This window comes from Rattus norvegicus, chromosome 1 (assembly GCF_021556685.1).
Source record: "Rattus norvegicus strain SHRSP/BbbUtx chromosome 1, alternate assembly SHRSP_T2T, whole genome shotgun sequence".
Classification (NCBI taxonomy): Eukaryota; Metazoa; Chordata; class Mammalia; order Rodentia; family Muridae; genus Rattus; species Rattus norvegicus.
The window spans coordinates 165,954,718-165,977,484 of record NC_141534.1 but is presented as its reverse complement, the minus strand read 5'-3'; the positions used below and the strand labels follow the sequence as shown (position 1 = coordinate 165,977,484).

Sequence of the window (22,767 nt, the reverse complement as noted above, 5' to 3'; positions counted from 1 at the left end):
ACTTGTAAAAGTTCTGTATCTAAAGGCTGGTGAGAGAGCCTAAAGCGGTTGTTCTGCAGATGTGTAGATTAGAGTTTGGGTTTCAAGAATTCACTAAAACTCTGTGTGCATGATAGCCTGTGTGTGGAAGACAGAGATGAGCATCTCTTGAGCAGGCTGCTAGCCATACTAGCAAAAAGGCAAGTCTTGGATTCAGTAAGAGAGCCTACCTCCATATATAAGATAGATGCTTAGATAGAAGTTACTGGAATCAGGCTTGGGCTTCCAGGTTCGTGCACAGACACATATATGTACTATGCAAAAACACTCCTTATACATTGTAGATAATAGTTCTTTATAAAATATATGCTTTCCAGGTACTTTCTGCTATCTTCACTTTCTTTCGAAGAAAATTTTTATTTATTTACTTTCTGTGTATAAATATTTTGTTTGTATGCATTTATGTGCACGATGCCAGCCTACAGGTCTCACATAACAGGCTTCTACTTATACATTCCCATCTTTTTATGTAAATTTAACTCAACGCTGTTTTAGCCGTGGCTTAGTCGGTAAGGCCCTTCCTGCAGAAGCATGAGGACCTGAATAGACTCTGCAGACCTAGGTAAAGGCCACCTCTAGGGCCGATCTGTAAGTCCATGCTGGGATGCTAAGACAGTATCCATAATTGACTGGCCAGCCAGTCTGTCTGGACAGGTGAGCTCTGGGTCTTGTGAGAGGCCCTGCCTCAAAACATCAGGTAGAGAAAGACTGAGGAAGATGCCTGATGTTTACCTCTGGCCTGCACACATCTGCATGCTCATTTGCAGATACACACACTGCAGGTCAGTCAGGAATTCAAAGGGAGATGAATAGGAAATGTACCCCTCGGGAAACCTCAAGACCCATCCTAGTGACTCACTTCCTCTAGCAGCCTCCATATTTTAGGGTTCCCTGGCCTCTCCTATCAGCATCACCATCTGGGGACCAAGTGTTCAAATAGTGAGCCTGTGAAAGGATCACTTTGCATTCAAACTGCAACACCCACCTTAAAATGTACTTCTTTACATCTTTTTGGGGAGGTCTTATTTTATTGCTGCTACCTTCAGTACATCGTTCAGTAAAGATTAATGAGGGGCAAATCCTTGTTTTTCTTTTTTTTTCCTGCCTTATCTTGGGGGAGAAAGTTCAGCCTTTGGCTATTAAGTATAATATTATCAGACTCTTCAGCCTTTTACTATAAGTATAATATCAGATTATTCAGCCTTTCAGTATTAAGTATAATATTATCAGATTATTCAGCCTTTCAGTATTAAGTATAATATTATCAGATTATTCAGCCTTTCAGAATTAAGTATAGTATTATCAGATTATTCAGCATTTCAGAATTAAATAGAATATCAGATTATTCAGCCTTTTACTATTAAGTATAATATTATCGGGTTAAAGAAGTTTCTTCTTGCTCTTAATGTACCAAGCAGTTCTAGCCTTAAGTGTTGGTTATTACTTTGGGTTGAATTCTGACACAAGCCCTACTTAGTTACAGTGCATTACCCTTTGCCTGTATAAGTTTTATATCATATACATGTTGGGCTCTTATATACTGACAGATTTGGTTTGTTAATATTTTGTTAAAGAAAACAATACCTGAGTCCCAAGAGTTACTTGACCTTCTCTTAACAGTGAACTGAAGTGTTCTCTGTTCGGCTCGGGTAGCACTGCTCTCATGTGGCTGCAGCGTGCCTGCTTCCACTTTTTGGAGGAGTTGTTATAGATTTTTTTATTGTTCTACAAACATTTGTCAGAACTTTTCAGTGGAACCATCTAGGTGTTAAGATTTCTTTGTGAGAGGTTTTGAAGTGGAACTTACTGTCCCCGATGTGGGGCTCCTCAGTGAGTGCTGATGGATTTTCTTTGAAAGCTGTCTGTTTCATCTGAGGTTTTATGCACTTTGGTATAGAGCTGTCCACAGTCATTACTGATCCTTCGGGTGTGTAGGTCTGCAATGAGCCTGCGGTGTTCTGTGCCTGGTGTGTTCTATCTCCTTTCCCTCTGACCCGTCACTGCTGACTTTCCGTTTACTAATCTTAATACAGTGTTCATGTGCATTGATCATCTTTATTATTTCAGGTCCGTCAATCTGTTTTCATCTTATCATGGTTACTACTCTGTTTGCTGTGGATTTTCCTGGTTATTCTTTCCATAGTTCTTAGGGAGAGCGGAGTTCCCATTTCGAGAATTTACTTCTGTCCTCAGAATAAATATTTAGTAAATTTTTTTCTAAGCATTGCTTTAGGCATAGTCCAGAAATTCCCCCTGTGTTTTTATTCAGTTCCAAATATTTTCAAATGTACTTTTTATTTCTTCTTTGAGCATAAAGGTATGCTTTTAACTTTTTAATATTTATGGATTTTCTGGACATCTTCCTGTGGTTGATATCTATTTTATTTCTATTGAGTTTAGGGAAAGTAGTTTTTATGGTTTCAATGCTTTGAGCTTTCTTAAGGTTCATTTTATGGCCCCAGATAGTCAATGCACAGTGGTAAATGCTCCACAACTGTGTCATGTGAACTCTGCTGTCAGTAAACAAAATTCTTCATTCATAGTTAGATGATGGTGGTCCCAAGTAAATCTGGAAGAATGAGTTAGAATCAACCAGAGTAGAGAAGTTGAGAGTGGGCCCAGAAGTTGATTTCATTTTGAGCTGAGGAAGTGAGAAAAGGTGGGGCACTTGGAAGCATTGTTGATGGTGCTGGCACAGTCCAGCAGCACCTGATGTGTGAGCCCTTATGCTTGGGTCTGAAGTGGGGGAGGCGGGTGAAGCCTGGCAGTTAATGTCCTCTTCCCCTTTCCTATTTACACACACACACACACACACACACACACACACACACACACTGCTTAAGGCCTTCCTCAGTGTTGTGAGAAAACAGAAGCACAAAGACAACAAGTGACTTGTTGAAGGTCACTCAGTGGTTAGCCTTGGGCTTTTTCTTGATCCCTGGCTTCCATTCATTAGGCATCTGGACTAACAGCTGCCTTACGAGGTGTGATGTATAAAGGTATGAAAGTACAGCTTTGGGGATAGATTAATGATTAATTACTAATTAATAAACACAGTCCTCGTCTGTTTTTTCATGTGACCATCCTAGCACAGCTGAGATGATTAAAGAGGAAGAATCAGACACATGCTTCTCTCCATGATCTAACAGCTCTGTAATGTTCTGTAATGTGTGCTCCGTTCTATAGACTGTTTTGAATAAATACACTGAATAGTGTATTTTCTTATTAGTCAAGAGCAGAGAGATTGCTCTGAGATTTATATTCCCTGATCTCTAATCCATCACTAGACAGGGTGTTCATTTGTTTGTTTGTCTCACTTCTGTGTCCTTCTGTCTTTCTGACACTTTAAGGACAGAGCAGGGCGTTTTCTCCACCTCACTGAGGTGGGGACTAAAGCATGTGCTGCTGATGGTGATTGGTTTGCAGGGTGGGATGCGTGCGGGGCACCAGGCTGCAAAGACTGGCTGCAGCTGATGTTGCTGCAGACTTGGGCCCTTAGCTTTTTAGCGCGTATCTAATTTTTCAGTGAACTGACTCAGTGGTCAGCTTCGCACATCATACACTTTGGAAAGCTGACCTCATGCAGATGTATGTCTCCCCATACTTCCTCTCCCATCTTTAGTGGCATTCATATTTTTCTTTCAATTTAAAAAGTAATAGTTATGGGACTGGAGAGATGGCTCAGCAGTTAAGAACACTGGCTGCTCCTCTAGAGATCATGAGTTCAACTCCCAGCAACCACATGGTGCCTCACAACCATCTGTAATGAGATCTGATGCCCTCTTCTGGTGTGTCTGAAGACAGCAACAGTGTACTCATATAAATAAAAATTAATAAAAATTTTTTAAATAGACAAAAACACTTAAAAAAAGGTAATAGTTGTTTTTGGGCCAGTGAGATCACTCCTGGCTACAGTTGCTAACGTTTTGATGAGCATAATTTTAGTCTTCTTTCTTTAGGTACATATTTTTCTAAAGTTCCAGACCCATCTAATCTTGAAACTGATTTTTGAAATATTTTGTCTGAGAAGAAGAAGAAAACTTCTTGCTTGATTTATGATGGTCATTACACATTGGTGATTACAGAACCATTATGCTGTTTCTGTGTTTGGTTCAGTAAGCAACCAGGTAAACGGGAAGTGTGTGGTTCATGGAAGGAGGGAGATGGAGTCCGGTGCTCACAGGGCTTGTCTGCTGATGGATCCACTGACTGAAGCCCATGTTTTCACCCTTTTGTAACCTTCACTTTCTTAATTTCATTTCAAAAGCAGGGCCTTTTAAAAAATATTACAATTCTTTCTGATAAAAGAAATAAATCTGGGTGTTCATTTCATAGTTCTTATTTTAGATCTCAGTTCTTCTTCCTTGCCCACCCTACCCTCCATGTGTTCTCTGAGACAGGGTCTCAATATGAAGCACATATGAACTTATGATCTTCCTGCCTTTGCTCCCCTCCCACAGAGCTAGGATTACAGGTCTGTGCCACCGGTCTCACTACTCTTTAATCTGCTTTTTTTTTTTTAAAGATTTTTTTATTTATTATATATGAGTACACTGTAGCTGTCTTCAGACACACCAGAAGAGGGCATCGGATCTCATTACGGATGGTTGTGAGCCACCATGTGGTTGCTGGGATTTGAACTCAGGACCTCTGAAAGAGCAGTCAGTACTCTTAACCACTGAGCCATCTCTCCAGTCCCTTTAATCTGCTTTTTAAAAAAGATTTATTTTTATTTTATGTGTATGGGTGTTGGACTGTTGTATGTCTGTACACTGTGTGTATTGTGTTCATGGAGGGCAGAAGGAGGTTGAATCTCTGGGACTAGAGCTATAGTCGCTTATGTGGGTTGTGGTAATGGAATCTTGGTCCTCTGGAAGCAGCTGGTTTCTTAAGCATGAGCCCTCTCTAGTCCCTGTTCTTTAATCCTTCTAAGTTGTAGTCTTCAGGCCTTGCAGGTGAGGTCATGTGTCTGGGGCACACTGACTGCAGCATGGGGCAATTGACCTCAAAAAGAATAGGAAGTAAAAGTTAATCCGACATCATAATTTTAAAGCATTTGTAGAGTTTTTTAAATTTATTTTTTAAACTAAATCAGAGCATATGTGGTTTGTCACTGTCCTCTCCCTGCACAAACACCCCCACACCACACCACCCCTGCACCACCCCCCTCCAGTCCTTCCAAGGTAAGCAGTATTGTGACAACCACTCTTGGCTCCAGTAGTCTCACACAGTGATTGTGAGGCTTTTGACTAGATGGACTTTCTCCTCTGTCACTCACTGAGATCTGCTTTCTTTGTTGCCCCTTTGTTTAGACAGAACTGCCTGCCTGTCGTTGTGGAAATGGGCGGGTTACAGCTGTCATGTTCTGGCCTCTGGAATAAGATCAACTAATAGTGTGTTTTCCTCCTTTCTTAGATCCATGCCCGCAACCAGAATGAAATCATTTTTGGGCTGAACGATGGCTACTACGGTGCTCCGTTTGAACACAAGGTAAGAGGCGTCTCTGGATGGTCTGAGTTTTGGTAAATGCAGGTGCTTTGCACCTGGGAAACCAGACTCTTGAGAAGAGCTGAGTAAAGAGAAGCATGTTTTAAGTGTCACTGTGAGCCCAGTGTTCGGGGTGGCTTGGACAAATGCCTTCTGTGTTGAGAGCATGTTTCACAGGACACACAAGCACTCTGAGAAGTCGGTTCTAAACCCTGATTATATTCCTCAAAGGGAAATCTGAGCTAGCTACTTTCTACACAATTATTAGGGGATTAAGAGAGTAGTGAGTTGGGTGTGGTGGCTTAATCTTGCAATCCTAGCCACTTCCTAGCCACTTAAAGGTCAGATCCTGCCCAGGTTCAGAGTTCAAGGCCAGCCTAGGAAGCCTTGGTAGGCCCTGTCTGAAGATGAAACAGGCTGGGGATGTTGCTCAGCAGTGGGGGCTTTACCACCATGCTGGAAGCCCAGGTCCCACTCTCCAGTCCTGCCCTCCCCCAGAACAAACAAGGTGACTTTTGTCTAAATGGAAGAGTTTAATGGACGTGTTCAGTCATGTTTATCATCTCAGCAAGCCTAAGAAACCCAAGTAGCAGATATATTGCACAGCCATTAATCCCAGCCAGTGGGAAGCAGGGGCAGGTGCATCCTTGGGAGCTTGAGGCACACAGTGAGATCCTGCCTCAAAAGAGAGAAAGAAGGAAACTGAAATTGAAGCTCTTTTGTAGCCATTGCTGTCTCTGCATCCAAAAGTGAGGAGAGGAAGGCGAGGCAGAGCCCATTGTTAGCAAGGGCCTTCTGTGAGCATCCCTATGGCAGGGGCTGACTCAGCATCTTCATCCTGGTTAGCACTTGCCACAAACCACCGTGCTGGTCTTCTTGGCATCTCATGATCGGGAGGATGAACTCCATAGGGTCTAAAGTGGCTGAGCTGAGGTGTTGGGTATGTGCCAGAGTCTGCTCTCCCTACTCTGATGAGTTTTACCAAAACAAAACAAAATCAACCAACCAAACCAAAACTCCCTTCTCCTGCAAAGTCTTCATGTTGCTTCTGCTCAGAAACCCTGTTGTTCATTACCTCTGTTATGTGGATGCCACACTCGGATGCTGTCTGTCATCCCACGGTTTGCTGAGTGCCTGCCCAGGGTTGGCTCCTGTGTTCAGTGCTGAGAGCGCAGGGGTGACGGAGGGCCAGGTGCAGGCACACCCCCCATACCTCCTCTTCCAGCTAAGGCAAGAGGATGGCCACGGCCCCAGCATTCAAGACTGGCCTGTACTAGTGCCACAAGAAAAGTGCTCCTGGGGATTGGGTTGCTAAAGTTATAGCCCAGACTGTGAGTAGACAACAGTGTGTGAAAGGCGTGGGCGCTGAGTAGATGGAGCTCTCCAGGAGAGGGTGCTCAGCTTGGAAGGCCACAGAGTGGAAAGGGCACAAGGTGAGTCTTAGGGACGGAAGGGAGGTGAGAGTAGCTCCAGGCAGGCGACTGCGTGGGGTGTTTGGGGATTTTATCCACAGGACAGAGCTGTGTGCTCTAACCAGATTTACATAATAGTTTAGCTCTGACTTATTTTAAAGAGCAAGAGTGACTGTGGAGAGACAGTGAGAAGGACCTTGCAGTGCTGTGGGCAGGACATAACAGTTTGGAACGGACCTTGGCAGTGTAGGGAAGACAGATGACATCAGGGCCAGGCGTGTGTAGGCAAGCTTACCACTGAGCCACACACCCAGCTCAGAAAAAAATTGGGGTTTAGGAGCCAAATCACTAGGATTTGTTGTGGTTTGTGTTTGAGGTAAAAGGAAAAAAAAGAGTTGCCAAGGGTGACTTTGGATAAACTGGATGGATAAAAGGTGATAGCCAGAGGAAGCTTTGGGACATGGCGGGGTGTGATGGGGAGGAAGAACCCAGATCCTGAGGTAAGATGGCCCTGGACGTGTACAGTATCTTTAGATTAAAAGTAGCCATCTGGATCCCCGAACCTGGAGAGACTTAAACTACAAATGTGGGATGATGGTAAAGTTACTAAAGTCATGGATGTGTGGCTAGCACAGGCTAGCAACAGGCAGTACAGTAGGGAAGGGCTGAGGAGCCCAGCCTGGAGCACCAACCTTTAGAGGCCAGGCTGAAGTGGGCAGTGAGTGACCAAGAAGTAGTGCCCATGGCAAAGAGAAGAGTGTGTGCTGTGTCTCGGGGCCCAGGGCCTCTGCTTTCTTCCCTCCCAGCTCTGTAAACTTGTGGGCTTGGCTGTTCCTATTGCTTTGTTTTTTTTTAAGGAGATGCAGTGGTCTAGTAAAGCAAGGACTGGAAGATTGCCTTTTGTACTTTAGCAAACAGATTTATGCTAGGTGGTGTCTTTAGAAGTTCCAACTGCAAAAGTCTCCCACCTTTATTTCCCAACTCCGTCTTCTGAGTTCCTTGCATATCTTTCAGATCTCCTCTGCCAGATGTGCTGCTCTGTCCAGAGGCCTGCCCTTCTTCCCTCTGTAAGCTTTGTGGGGTCAGCCTGACATGAGCGATGCTGACCCCTAGACCCCACTCCCTGCCACAATTCTTGGGACATGGTATTTGCTTAGTAAAAACATTAGAGATTAAGTAAGAGACTTATGAGGCTGCCCTTGCCAAGCAAGGCTGTCCTGGTATGGGAGGGAGGGTGACTCACCCTGCAGCTGGTTCCTGACTCTTCATCTAGTAGATTCTTGCAGTCAGAGGCCATGGTAGCATTTGGAGCCAGTGTCTACCAAGCGTAACATAGTATCTGCCGCTGTAGTTAAACCCTCAAGAATCCCATGGGTAGAGACTCACAGTTGGTGGGGGTTGGGGTAGGTACCAGTACCTGGCTTCTCTTTCTGCTTGTGAGAGTTGAACAAGTTCGAACAAGATGGGTGACAGGAAAATGGAGTTCAGAAGGTGGCGTGAGAGCAGATACATCTGACTGGCAAATGTTGTTTAACTTGGTGACTAAAAGCTTGCAGTAACTAAAAGGCTTGTGTGCGGTTTCCTCCTGACCTGATCCTCTTCCCTCCGGAATAACAGAGCAAATGGAAATGAACTTGTCTGTTATAGACAAAGCCTGATCCTTGAGCAAGCAGAGTTGCGTGTGTGTAGACAGTTCCCCATGGTGGCGGCCGTGGGGGAGCTGAGCCATGCATGCCAGCCCTTCAGAGCTCTTAGGTAAGCCACCTAGAGCTGCTGAGGAGAAGAAAGCCACAGCCCAGAGGGATTGACGGGTTCTCTCAAGATGTACACTGGGAAATTTTTCTCCTTTGTGGTGGAAGCTTGGGAGCATGGGATGAATAACCCTGAAAGTAGTAACAGTAACTAATATTTAGTGAGCACTTAATAACTAACTTAGCTATTCAATGCCAGGCAGCAAACACTTTACATCTTTACTGTGTTTCAACTCCACAATTGTTCATGTATAGAAGAGAAACTGGAACAGAGAAGTTAAATAACTTTCCTAAGATTGCACAGCAGCCAGATAGCAGAACTGGGATTCAGAACCAGATGGTTAGGAAATGTTTTTGGATATGTGCTTGTTATGTGAGTTGCATCTTATTCCGTAGTCCTCCAGTTAATTAGCATTGTCAGTTTAGAATTCTATCTCATCTTGTGCCTTTAGCAACTTTCAAAGGAACACTTGCAATATCAGCTGAAGCTTAAAAGCACTGTCTGAAAAGATTTATTTGTATTATTTTTGATTTTGTGTCTATGCCTATGATTGCAGGTGCCTACAGAGGCTGGGTGTGTGTGTGTGTGTGGTGCGTGTGTACCAGTGCAGGAGCGTGCAGAGACTGGATGTGCCTCGGCTCACTGGAGCTAGAGGGCCAGGTGGTGTGAGCTGCCGGATGAAGGTGCTGGACACTGAACTCTGGTCTTTAGAAGAGCAGTACTGAGTGTGTGCTTTTAACCTCTGGGCCATTTCTTCAATCCCAGAAAGCATTGTTTCAACCTTTTTTTTTTTTTTTAAGCCATAGGCGATCTTTGTGACTGTTGGTGAATATATTAAGACTGTCTTTGGGCTGTAGAGATGGTTTAGCAGTTTAAAGCATTGGCTGCTCTTCCAGAAGTCCTGAGTTCAATTCCCAGCATCCACATGTTGGCTTACTGCTATCTATAATGGGATTTGATGCCCTCTTCTGGCATGCAGGCATATATGCAAATAGAGCACTCACGTACATAATTAAATCTTTTATAAAAAAAAAATCTAGATTAAAAAATGTCTCCTATACCAAACAAAGGGCAAAATTGGCCAAGTCAAAGAAATGTAGAGGCTTACCTAAAGCCATCAAACACAGAAATGAACATTTCTGGAACAGGAATCGAAGTGTACAGAAACAACAGTGTAGCTGGGAAGTGGCTGAGTGAGGAGAACGGGCTCCCAGCATTCCAGGCTGAGATAGAGAGCCCCCGTTTGTAGGAGGTGAAAAAGAAGTTTCAGAACTTTATAATTAAACTTGAAGGGGGAAACTTAAAAGCTACTAGAGAGGAGAGCTTTTCTTACCAACCAGTGATAGTGGACCTCATCACCTGCAGCAGGCACCAGAAGTCTTATCTGAAAAGCACTATCACTCACTAGTGAGCAGTCTTCTCTCTAGCACTGCTTCAGACAAATGGGCAGAACAGCTACATTTTAATTTCCAAGTTTTACACCTCATGGACATTTTACCAACAGGGAAAATGAAAGATAATGTGGGATGTAAGAAAATGTGAAGAATGTAAAATGGTCCAGACAGAAGGGATTTAACTGCTGACTGTCTGATAAGAGACAAAAACTTAGTAATCATAGTATTTCTTGGTTGCTGTGACAAGATATCTGAGAAGAGAAATTGAAGAGAAGCAGGTCTATTTTAGCTCAGAGTTTGAAGGGGTACAGTTGAGCAGGACGGGAAGGAGTGGCTGCAGGAACCTGATGCATCGGTTACATTGTGTCCACAGTCAGAAAGAGAGAGCAAGTGCTGGCCCTCAGCTCGCTTTCTACTTTGCTCCTATTTATTCTTGTGGAGAGTCCAGGCCACCCGATGTTGTCTGAGGAAGTGGGTGAGGTCTTGTCCCCAAGACGCCTCACCTCTCCTTTTGGTGGATTCTCTTTAATGGTGCTAATCTCTTCAACACTTCAAGCTGCTTTCACTGGACTCTTGCTTCCCACTGTAAATCTGACTGCATACTTTCTGTGACCCTGATTGAGAGCACTGAGCAGACCATACATACCCTGGCCTGATAGAATCCATTGTATGGGCATCATCTTCATGTCTCTTTGGTATTCTGGTTCCACACTCTCACCAGAGTGGCCCATTAAGTTATCTTAGCATTCTAGAGTTTCTTTGATCCATAGCTCCAAACCCTTGTACATCCTACCCATAAACCAGTTCTGAAGGTCACGAGATGAGGTCGTCACACAGCAGCCTCTCTCCTGTACTCTTGTGTACTGTGCTGGCTACTTTTCTTTTTGCTGTGACAGAACACCTCACAGAAAGCAGCTCCAGGAAGAGGGAAGGTATTTTGGTCTATTTTGAGGGGGTTCAGTCCATCATGGAGGGGAGGGCATGGCAGCAGCACGGTGAGGTGATGAGTCAGGAGGCTGAGAGATGACGTGAGTGTGAGAAACCCAGCGTGCCTCTGGGCACTGTCCTCCTTTTCATTATCTAGTCCGAGTCTCAGGAAACACTGTCACAGGCAAGTCTAGTCAAGTGACAGTGATTCGTTCTACAGTGAGTTTGTGTGTTTTAAGAGATCAAATCAGAACCAGGTGGTAGCAGTCCACTTGAGAGGCAGAGGCAGGAGGATCTCTGAGTTGGAGGCCAGCCTGGTCTACAGAGCAAGTTTCAGGACAGCCAGGATTACACAGAGAAACTGTGTCTCAAACAAAACAAAACAAAACAAAACAAAACAAAACAAAACAAAACACAAAACAATCAAACTAGACTATTGTTACTCAGAGTATGGTCTTCCCATTATGACTAGTCTGCCATTAATTCGTGGAGTATGCTGGAGAGAAACTTCTATAAAATTTGGACATCATTGTGACATTTTTAAGGGATGCTCTTTGAGAGTATTCAGTTCTCAGTGGCTGGGATAAAGGATTTCAGCAATTGCTGCTTCCCCAGAGGGGATGAAATGTCACAGCGGTGATGTGTGAGGTGTTGATTGAGACTGAGGTCATCAGTCTGTTTGACAGGAGGCTACTGATACTAAACAGCTGTAGGATTTGGTTGAAAACTTGAATTCTCGTCAGGCATGGTGGGAAATAGAGGCAAGAAAATTGGGAAGGAGTTCAAAGTTAGCCTCTGCTACATAGAAAGTTTGAGACCAGCCTGAGCTACATGGTATGGAGTCCCAAAACAAAAACTAAGCCAAACCTATGTGTACATGTTCAGAATTAAAGAATACCTGGTAAGTGCTAGAGGTTTCCAGTTAGCAAAGGGAAACAGGGCGGGAAAGACGTAAGGAAAAAAAGGCTTTGTCTACACGGTAGTGTTAAATGTGATGGACCGAGAAGGCGGCAATACATGCACATTTGTGGTCCCAGTAGTGAGAGTGATGGTGAGACATTTAAACTTGAACATGCATTCTGACCCGAGCTTTAGAGTCCTGGTGCAGCCTTTGCTGTCTGCTGCCGCAGAGCCAGCCGCTCACCCTGTCTCCCAGCCTGTGCACAGCTCATCGGAGGACGTCTTTACAAAGCACACACCATGACTTGTGGTCCAGTTTTCAATCACTTGCTTAATCTTCTGCCAGCGACATTGAAGACTACTTTGTTCTAATTAACTCTAGGTAGTAAAATTTCATATTTAATTTTATGTAATACAATTTCATTTATTTGGCAAATGTGTCATGAGTGAGTAAAATCTTTATTATTCTCCCCTTCATCTCTCTGTTTACCATCCCAGCATTAAGCACCTACTGCATACCTATTAAACTAAGTATGTTGGAATTAAGGAATGTAAAATACAGATGAACAGTCATATGTGTGTGTGTGTGTGTGTGTGTGTTTTAAAGAGGAGAGACAGTAGGTATGTATTCCAGACCACAGTCTTCATCGAGTTGATTAAAAGATTATTTTGGATGATGCATTGCGTGGGTTCTGCAGAAGATGTAGGTGAACCTTAAACATTGGTCCGCAGGAGCAGTGGTAGCGTGAGGACTCTCTCTGCCTGGGAAAGTGGCTGCTGGACGGCTATGGGGAGGGAGGAGATAAAATTGGCCTTGCCAGTGTGCTTGCAGCCTTTCAGATATCTTTCCAGGACTTTGCCTGTAATGTGTGCAGGTCGGCTCCTCTGGCCTGGGTTTCCTTCCATAGCTGCTCTTTTGGGAGGCTGATGGCTGCCGCCTTGGGTAACGTAAGAAACACCGGCTTCAGAGTCAGACTGCTGTGGTTTTTGCCATGAGCTGACTGCTGCTTACTGAGGAGACCCTGGGAAAACTGGCTGTTTTCTCATCTATAAATGCAGAAAACCATCTGTACTTCAGCCCTCAGCTGAGTGGGATTAAACGTGAGTGTGTATAAGAGGAGGCTGGCATGTGTGCAGAGCTCAGCAACAAACAAGAAGTGATGTTCACTGGGATCTGAAGCCCATGGTGCTTCACCTCGAGTGCTCACCACTGAACTGACATGGTGTTCCCAGCCCGGGCCTGGCCTGCTTGTCAGTGAATGCGGTGTAGCAGCTTTGTTTAGGACTCTCGTGGTTTGGGAATTAGCATTTTGAGAGGGAGGTGTCTTCTTCAGCCTAACTCTCCTGAGCTTAACCTTGTGGCATTTAGTTTTATATAACTTACCCTGGTGGGACACTTAAATTATCTGGCCTTGACAGATTGTAAAAAATTTAGACTGCAGAAATTTCTTTTTGTGACGAAAACTGCAAAAGCAATATCCATAGGGATCCAGTAGGTGGCACTGCTTTCTCACTTTAGTGAGAAGAAATTGGACCAGGAATGGAATTCAAAAGTATCAACGTCTTTCAAATGAAAGAAACATAGATTGAAATCACAACTTATTGACTGAGTTTCACACATGTAATCACATAAATGGTCATCTTGAGTAGATGGCGAGGCTGACATTGTCTGAGGGACTAAGGGGCAAGAGCAAGCTTCCACATCTGTATGCGTCCTGGCACTGCATCTTTGAAATGTGGGAGCTCTGACTTATAGCCCAGTTTTCTTGGACAGTGCTTATTAACCAGTCGGGTAGCCTCCTTAGTGTTAGGTGCTGCATCTCAAAAGTCAAGAAATTCTAGTTCACGTTAGGGAACCAGGCATGGCAGCATGCACCAGTGATCTCAGCAGTTGAGAGGCCGAGGCAGGAGGGACTCAAGTTCAAAGCCAGCATGGGCTTCATCATAAGATCCTGCCTTTAAAGAAAAAGACAGAAAGTATTGGAATTATCTAGCCCAGTGCTTTCATTTCATAAATAAAGAAACCGAGGCTCAGGGAGCCTTCTGGCCTCTCAAGCTTGACATGCAAGTTAGTCCCATGCTGTCGATGATAGCCGAGGTGCAGCTGTAATTATATATGTTTTTTATTCTTTTTTTCGGAGCTGGGGACCGAACCCAGGGCCTTGCACTTGCTAGGCAAGCGCTCTACCACTGAGCTAAATCCCCAACCCCGTGTAATTATATATGATTAGCACATCTATGGACAGTGTAATAGAATTACTGTATACTTCAGTCGGTACGGACTTGCCTCTAAGTAAGCTCGCTCCACCTTTACAGCAGTCACAGAGGAAGGCAGGACAGTCCTGCTTAGGGTTATGTGTGTTTGAAGCACAGAAGTCAAGTGACTTTCTATACCTGTGACTCACCCACCTCCATGCAGGATTGGTGCTTTTGTTCTTCCCTTCAGAAGCCTCTGGACAGACAGACCTCCATGGGCAACTGTGCCTGCCTGTTTTAATCTTTTGGAGGGTCTGTTTCCCTTTTGAGGGTGCACAACAATCCTGATGTCCGTCTCTAATACCAGGGCAGGAGCATTCGCCTGCCAGGCATGCGGTAGGTAGCCACCGTGAGAAAGCAGGCTGTGAGAGGATGAGCTAGTGTCAGATGTGGGGATTGGAGCTCATCTCTCCCTCCTGTTAGACTCTTTCCTTCTGCCCTGTGACCTGGGAAAAGGGAGTGGCTATGCTTCTTATCTTTCCAGTTGGGGGATTTCTGCCATACTTTATTTCCTTAGCTGTGAAGGGCACAGTCACTGAAGTGGACAGTGGTGGGGTAGGGGCTGGGGGAGTGGTGCTGGAACCTGGAAAACTGTAGAGGTTTTTATTTAATCAGCCTTCTAGGACTGAATGTTTGAACAGTGGCTGTTCGCTCTTGGTCATCACACTGGGTCTAACTTGATGGCAGAGGGCATCCTGCCCAGTAGTTCACAGCAGAGCACTTAGAAGTTGGGATTTCTGTCTCAGGTTCAGCCTGTGTTTGAGTGACACGGAGCTGGGCAGTGGATCATTTCTGCTTAGGCTTTTGAAAAGTTGGAAAACCTTTTCTTCTTTGTGAATATAAATGTTTTACCAATATGTATGTAAATACACCATTTGTACCATTATAGATAGTTATAAGCTACCTCGTGGGGGCTGGGAATTGAACCTGGGTCTTTTGAAAAAGTGGTAAGATGCTCTCAGCTGCTGAGCTATATCTCCAGCCCTGAAAAATTGGAGAACCTTTCAAAGTTGTTCTTGTATGTATTTCAGTCAATCATCGTCTGTGTCCGTGTGCGCTAGCACATGCACACTTGCATGCACATACACACGTGTGCACACACAGACACTAATAGACAAAACATAGGCTGGAAAGATGCTCAGGGCTGTTTGCTGCCTGTGTTATTCTGATCATGCAAACACGGGTGAGCTTGTTTTGGAACCATCCTTAATCCACTGCTGCATCAGGCAGGGGTGGGACTTTGAAAACTCCCAGTGCTGGCCTCATTGCCAAGCCCTTTAAATGTCAGGCAGTATACCAGATACGGTGTGTATGTTCGTTTAATGTGGAGCAGCTCCATGAGACAGCCATTTTTCAGTGGATGAACAAAGCACCTCAGAAGAAATTAACAGACTGTGGACTCAGGACTGCACAGGTAGGCAGTAGGCTTTTCATTTGACTCTGGTCTGACTCACTTAGCCACATGGTGTCTGCGTTTCCTCCCACTTCAGATTGTGTGTCAGAGTCCCAGGCCTATAGTTTCACATTTAATTAGAGCTGTCCACTAGCGGTGCAGAGAGCTGGAGGAGAGCACTCAGGCCAGTGCCGTGTTAGGCTGACGAGGTATTACTGGAGAGGAGACATGCTGGGAACTCAAGCCGTCAACCCACCCAGGTCCACTAAAGTCACACCCATTAGTCACTGTATTTGGCCTCCCTCTGGCTCCCCACTCCCCTTTTTTCTTGGATCAAATTAACTTTTTTGACAGATGTTTGGAAAATAGTCTTATCCTGTAATTTATATTTATAAATCCTTCTGCTACAGTGTGGTCCCCATTCTCTGCCTTCATTGAAGCCAGAAAATAACCTGGGAAAAGGCCACATTTCCTGTTATGAATTTGGAGGCTCTTGTCTTTTTAGCATACTTTTTGAGCTTTTGAGAATTCTAGACCAGGAGATGGAAAGCCAAGCGTGATACTTCATCGAGATGCTCTCGCTTCTTTAGAGGTGGTCACCATTAGTTTGAGGTTTGTCCGCCCCAGACTCAGAGCTGAGCCTTTTGTCTGTTTAAAAATCCTTATTCTCTTTTAGATTAGATTTGGAATGAGGACATTCTTAACTCTGAAAGTCAGTGCAGTTCAAGCTTCTCTACAGGCTGGCAGCCCCTTACTCTGTCCAGTGATGACAGTTAGCCACTGCCACTGCTGCACACGCTCCTTCTCCCTCACGGCTGCTGTCCTTTCCCGGTTACAGTAGATTCTGTAAGTACTCTTTCTGCCTTTAATGTAGAAGCTCCCATGTGTGCTTGCCTGTGTGTGTCTTTGTGTGTCTATGTATACACATGTGCATGTATAGGTATGGAAGCTAGTGTCTTATTTCACTGTTCTCTCTATTATTGTTGTCATCATCAGGGACCCAGTCTCTCACTGAACCCAGAGTTCATTGGTTTGGCTAGGCTGGCAGTGATCCACCTACCTCAGCACCCCGAGACCTGTTACAGACACAGGCAGCTGTGCCTGGCTTCCACTGAACAAGACCTCATGCATGCCCAGCCAGCACTTACTGGCCAGGGGTCTCCCCAGCCCTATGTCTCACTTGCATGGTCTCAGAATCTAGTGTTTTCTCTGCTTGGTGCACATTTTTCCAGGAATGAATGAAGTCCACTTGAGTCATATTCCTTTTGCGTCTGCTCGGCCCTGCTATAAATAGACATCACACTCCAGAGATGGCCACCCAGCAGGACCCTCCTGTCCTTCTGGAAGTAGTAACGCTGAGACCCTTACTCTACTTTCTGTTGTAGTGTTTATAGTTGTGATGTCTTTAAAAGTGAGAACAAGCACCTTTCTTGTTGCTTTGAGTATTTTTTAAAAAGCAGTGGTGTCTGTGCTAGGATTCACGTGTTTTTGCTTACAGTGCTGTTCTTATTACACAGTGCTCCTCACTGTTTCAAGAGAGGGAGGAAAAGCATGTCTGAAACTATGGCCAGATTGGGGGCAGGAGGGTGTTCATATTGAGTTCAGTGTCTGAGGAGAGGTCTCCCCCTCCCTCTTTAACGGCTCAGCATCTGGGCTTCATCAGAGCCGGGCAGAGGGTGTCCAAGGCCTGCAGATGCTTAGCAGAGACACTTGCCGTTCTCCTCAGTTTCAACTTGGCCAGCACTTGAAAGCGCATTAGTGTCCATGCAAATGTGCACATGGGACCCAGGCTGTCTGTGGATTCAGCAAGTAGCCATCGCATGCATACTGTAACCCACATACTGTAACCATAGAAAGGACACTTCCCCATCTGTGGGACAAGCCACCAGCTTTGTTTTGTGTCTTTTTGTTCTTCTTGCCCATCTGATTTCTTATTCTGTCCTGGTTGGTGAGACTGGGCTGTGCGAAGCTCACTTGCCACGAAAAGACAGTGTGCGGACATCGGTGCTCGCTTACACTGGAGACCTACAGTGGTGCTTACGCTGGCCTCAGGCTCTGCCAGACTCTGGTTCTCCTTAGCACACTGTATCCGAACTTGTAAAACTTTATTTGTGTGCTGGTGTATGTGTGTTTGTGTGTGTGTGTGTGTGTGTGTGTGTGTGTGTGTCTGTATGTGTATCTGTGTGTGTCTGTGTGTGTGTCTGTGTGTGTGTGTCTGTATGTGTATCTGTGTGTGTCTGTGTGTGTGTGTCTGTGTGTGTGTGTCTGTGTGTGTATGTGTGTGTGTGTGTCTGTATGTGTGTGTGTGTGTGTGTGTCTGTGTGTCTCTGTGTGTGTCTCTGTGTGTGTATGTGTGTGTGTGCATGTGTGTGTGTGTGTGCATGTGTGTGTATGTTTGTGTGTGTGTTAGGTTCTGCAGAGCTTGGAGTTTCAGGTGCTTTTGAGGTTTGACCTGGTGCTAGGAGTACAACTCTGGTCCTTTTAGCAACCCCTCCTCCCCGAAAGGCTCCTTCCTGCCCAACTGGACTTTGGTCAGGTGCTTCAGAGACTGGTGCACCCTCCTGGCCCAAATTGAGCAGGCTTTCTCCTGTCTCCCACTATGATCCTTAGTCCAATAGTAATCCCCGTCTTCGCCCAGGTCACAGGGTTGTCCTCCAGCGCCCCTTTCTCTTTGAACCAGTACTGATGGAGCCTGCCAGTGTCTACCATGGGTCTCTTTTCCCTCATTTCTAAGATGGTAATGCAATTTCTTGTTTCAAATCTAGGCAGTAGCATCTCTGTCTTCAATAGTTAATGGCTTGCAATGGCTTGCCAAGATCTGATTTTTTCTTTCTAAACCCTTTTAAAACATTTTCTCATGGCAAAATTTGTTCTTATCACTTAGACCCATTTCACCAGGACAGTTCTTCTTATGCTCCCATGATACCTAGCATTTCCCTCAGCACCCTTACTGTGATGTCCTGGTTGCCTGTTGTCTCATCTCTTTTTGTCTGACCACCATGTGTATGAAGCCAGGGCAAGTGTCTGCCTCTGGTATAGCCTATTGCTGGTATAGCACTGCTCCTGGCCTGTAGTCATGGCTTAACAAATGCTTGCTGAGAGTGGATGGTGGTCTATGGTGGGGACCCCTGGAGGAGTCCTGATGGAGTGGACTGCTTGGTCATCAGCAATTGTGAAGCTTCTTTCCTAGAATTCAATCTGTTTTACTCAGTGGTTTCTGACCATTTCTTGTAGACACTTGTTTCCAAATTATTATCACACTGTAATGGGAGTTCTTTTTCAGCTTCCAGATATACTTTTTTGTTCAATTTTCCACAATTTCATTAACTACATAGTTGTCTCTAGTGAGGTTTTCTCTCTCTCCCCCTCTTTCCCTTCTTCTTTCCCTCCCTCCCTTCCTTCATCTGCTCATTCACGCAGCCACCAGGTCCTTTGAAACAACTCTGGTCTGCCTAGCTTCTTTTCCATCTCCATTCTATAATCCAGCCAGCTGCCTCTAGACAGCTAGATTCCTGCATCGGTTCCTGTGGACTCTGCTGCTCCTGTCTGCTCTGTCTTGCTCACCACATCCTTTTAATCACACCATGGCATACTTTATTTCTTTGCTTAAAAGTTATATAGAGTAAATTGTCATCTGCTCTGTGTGTCCCATTCCGACTCCCTGCATTGTGCTCCACCCTAGCTTCAGTCCCTGTCCCTCCCTCCCCACCCTTTCTTTCCCACTGCTGCAGAGTCAGAGCTCTCAGTACATGCAGTATGTGTGTGTGTATGTATGTACTTTTGTGTGTCTCTCTGTGTGGCATATGTACATGTTTGTGTGTGTATACAAACATAGCTGCTCCTAAAATAGCTATGTTTTGAATTCACAGACAGCCTGGGTCCCATGTGCACATTTGCATGGACTAATGTGCTTTCCAGAGCTGGCCAGGTTGAAACTGAGAAATGGCAAGTGTCTCTGGCGAGGCCGAGTGCCTTCCCAGTCACTCTCCACCTCATGTTCTGAGCCATCTTCCTGCCCCTGGACTTTTATAACAGTCAACCAACTGTAGTTGCTCATTGTGCCTCTGCCAGCTCCTCACATGAGTCCTTCCAAAGTAACCTTTATTATATATAGCTCCATAGTCACACTGCAGTGTTAGAAACCCTTCCTGAGACTTTGATGCCTATAAGTTGTCTGCATTTTTGGCCTGGTGTCAGGGCTCCCAACCTACTTACTCAGCCGTGTCTCCCATCACTTTCATCGCCAGAGTTCCAAATAATTTCCATGTCCCTGAAGCTGAACAAATCAGGACACTATTTGATTTTGTCTGAATGCAGCTTATGTCCCCCGCTGCCCTGCTTTGGCTGAAGGTGTGCAGTCTAGGTGGGCCTTTCCTTCCTGCCATTCAGCTTCTCAGGACCACTGAACCCACTCCAAAGACTGCCAGCCCCGCAGCCTTAGATGATCTGTGCTTGCCGGATGGAATCCTCACCACATCAGAACCCCTGTGTAGCTTCTTCGACTTTAAGCTGTTCTTATGACTCCTGTATTTATTTATTTCATCTGGCCCTTTAACTGGCATACATGCTTTCTGAGGATAGTGAGAAACAAGCCTAATGTTGTTTGTGTATTAGGTGTTTAATACACCTAATTAATGAGTAAAGGAACATGTAAACTGATTGGCTTTACAAATACTCATCTTACCAAGAGAATTCTTTTCTTTCTTCCTTCCTTTCTTTCCTTTTAAAAAATATTATTTATTTATTTATTTTAATTTTTTCAAGACGGGATCTTATTATGTAGCTCTGGCTGTCCTGGAACTTACTATGTAGACCAGGCTGGCCCCAAACCTCACAGAGACTCAGCTGCCTCTGCCTCCCACATGCTAGGATTAAAGGCGTGTGTCACCATGCCAGCAAGTGGGCTATTTCATATTGCTTTTGTATTTGAAAGGATGATGAGCGCTAAGACAGCTCATGTTTTTCAAGGTGACCTTGCTGGGGGTAGTAACATAGCTTACATTTTGTGTGCTCTGTAAACCAACAATAATTTGTTTTTACATTTTCAAGAATCTGAAAGAGGAAGCAAGTAAGAGTGTGCTCCAGATATGACAGGTATCTGCAAAGCTGAAACACAGAGTTTTGGCTGTGCCCCATGACCCCAGCTTCAGTACTGGGGATCCAACTCAGGCCTCATCTGCCACTTAACTGTATTCCCAGCCTCAAAAATACCCTCTGACCCTTTATGGAAGAAGTCCACTGACCACTAATATAGAAATACACCTGATCTGCCTGAGCGGCTGCTGCTGGAGATGTGGAACTGTCTGCTTCCCTAACAGTCTACTAGACCCTCTCCAGGCAGAGAGATTCCCTCTGGAAGGAAATCCTTAGGCCTGGCTTCAGAAGGGTTTTGAGTGGTGTGCAAATCTTTCCTGGGCTCTTTGGTACTTGGCACTATCTCCCACAGATAGCCAGATACAAACGAGCCAGTTCTTTCCATTAGAACCCTCACCAGAGCCTGGCAGATTGCACAGTGGTCAGTTAGTTGTCCAGAGTGAGTCTCTTGGCATGTTTGAAGAATGTTAATTGCTAAGTGCAGGCTGAAGTCAAAGGGCTTCATAATGTCCTTAAGCTGCTTTAAATGTCCGTAGCCTGAGAATTTTAGAACCAGAAAAGGTCTGGGAGATCACCGAGTTTACCATGGTCCTTAAGAGCAGGGGCTGTGAGCCAGACTGTGTGGCTCTTCCCCTTAATCCCCCTGTGTCTCAGTTTCTTCACCTTTAAAGTGGGGCTAAGAATAGCACCATTGGGCTTGTGAGTATCAGCAGCAAGTGTGAGCGTTTCCCACAGCCACATTTGACTGGCAGCACTGGCTCTGAAACAGGACTCTCTGCATAAGCGTTCTTGTTTCATTGATGCTTTTAGTAGTTGTCTCATTTTATAGTTACAGATACTGAGGATGAGAGGAGCTAAACGATTTTCTTCCTTACCTGATGGGCAGAGTAGGCTAAAGCCTGGCTGCAGCCTTTCAGTTCAGTGTTCCCTCCCTGTTACCAGTGTTGCTTGTAGGTATGTGTTTAACACATGTAGATTTAAATTGTGTGTGTGTTCACTCGTGAGTGGGGTTATATGTGCATATGCATGTGGAGTCCAGAGATTGATACCAGGGTCTTCCTCAGTCAGTTTTCATCTTATCTTTTGAGTCAAGGTCTGTCACTAAACTTAGTGCTCACAGATTCAGGTAGGCTGGCTGGCCAGAAAACCTCCCGGATCCTCCTATTGCTGCTTTACTTGTGCTGGCATTAACAAATCCACATGGCTGCACCAGGCTTTTACACCAGCAGTAGGCGAGCATTTCCTGGCTCAACCATCCTCATGGCTCCTTATTTTACTTTGTATACAGAGGTCACCCAAGCTGGCCTTACGCTTCAAGTTCTGTCTCCGCCTCCTAAGTGATGGGGTTTCAATTAGTTACTGTGTCACCATAGCTGGCTTGAATGGCTAAAAAAAATATTAAATTTACTTATTTTACTTTATGCGTATGGATATTTTGCAAGCTTGCATTTATGTACAATACAGATGTGCCGGCTGGATTCCCTGGAACTCGGGTTATAGATGTTTGTAAGCCAACCATGTGGGCACTAGAAATCAAATCCAGGTCCTCTACAAGAGCAGCAAGTACTCTTAACTCCTGGGCTTACTGCTCCAGCCCCTGGATGATCTTTAATAACTACAAAAAACACATGGCAGCTTTTTAGATGAAATAAGAAAATGAAGTTATTTTCTAGCATAGTCTCCTGTCTGTCCAGTTTCTCCTTATCTTCTCGCCATCATGCTAAGGGCATTATTTCATGGCCAGGTCTTTTAAGATTGAAGAGCTGCTCATGTACCTGCTGTCTATCAAGTTGACAAGCACTTTATTATCCTAAAGAAAACCCAGGGGGCTGGAGTGATAGCTCAGTGGTTGAGAATGCTTCCTGCTTTTACTTACAGAGGATGTGAGTTCGGTTCCCAAGTCAGATAGCTTACAACTGTTTATAACTCCAGCTCCAGACCCAGTGTCGTCTTCTGCATGCACCTGCACTCACATGCACACAAACACATAGACATCAGTAAAAGTTAATTGTAAAGAAAACTAGGTATGTCAGTGTGCCTTTCTCCATGCCCCACCTCCAGTAGCTCTCAGTCTGCTTTCGGTCTTTACAGATTCACGTATTCTGTATGTTCC

The 22,767-nt window shown here is 44.9% G+C and overlaps 1 protein-coding gene across 4 annotated transcripts in view; it reads left to right on the top strand.

Moving 5' to 3' along the window:
• The window catches only part of Uvrag (UV radiation resistance associated), a 256,155-nt gene that overhangs the window by 50,309 nt on the left and 183,079 nt on the right, over positions 1-22,767 (top strand). For all 4 annotated transcript variants that reach the window (XR_015624349.1, XM_087558677.1, NM_001401542.1 and 1 more), the window contains 1 exon segment: positions 5,455-5,529. Coding sequence is in view for 3 of the 4 variants with exons in the window: in XM_087558677.1 (XP_087414803.1) it covers positions 5,455-5,529 (75 nt within the window). In the remaining variant the exon portion in view is untranslated.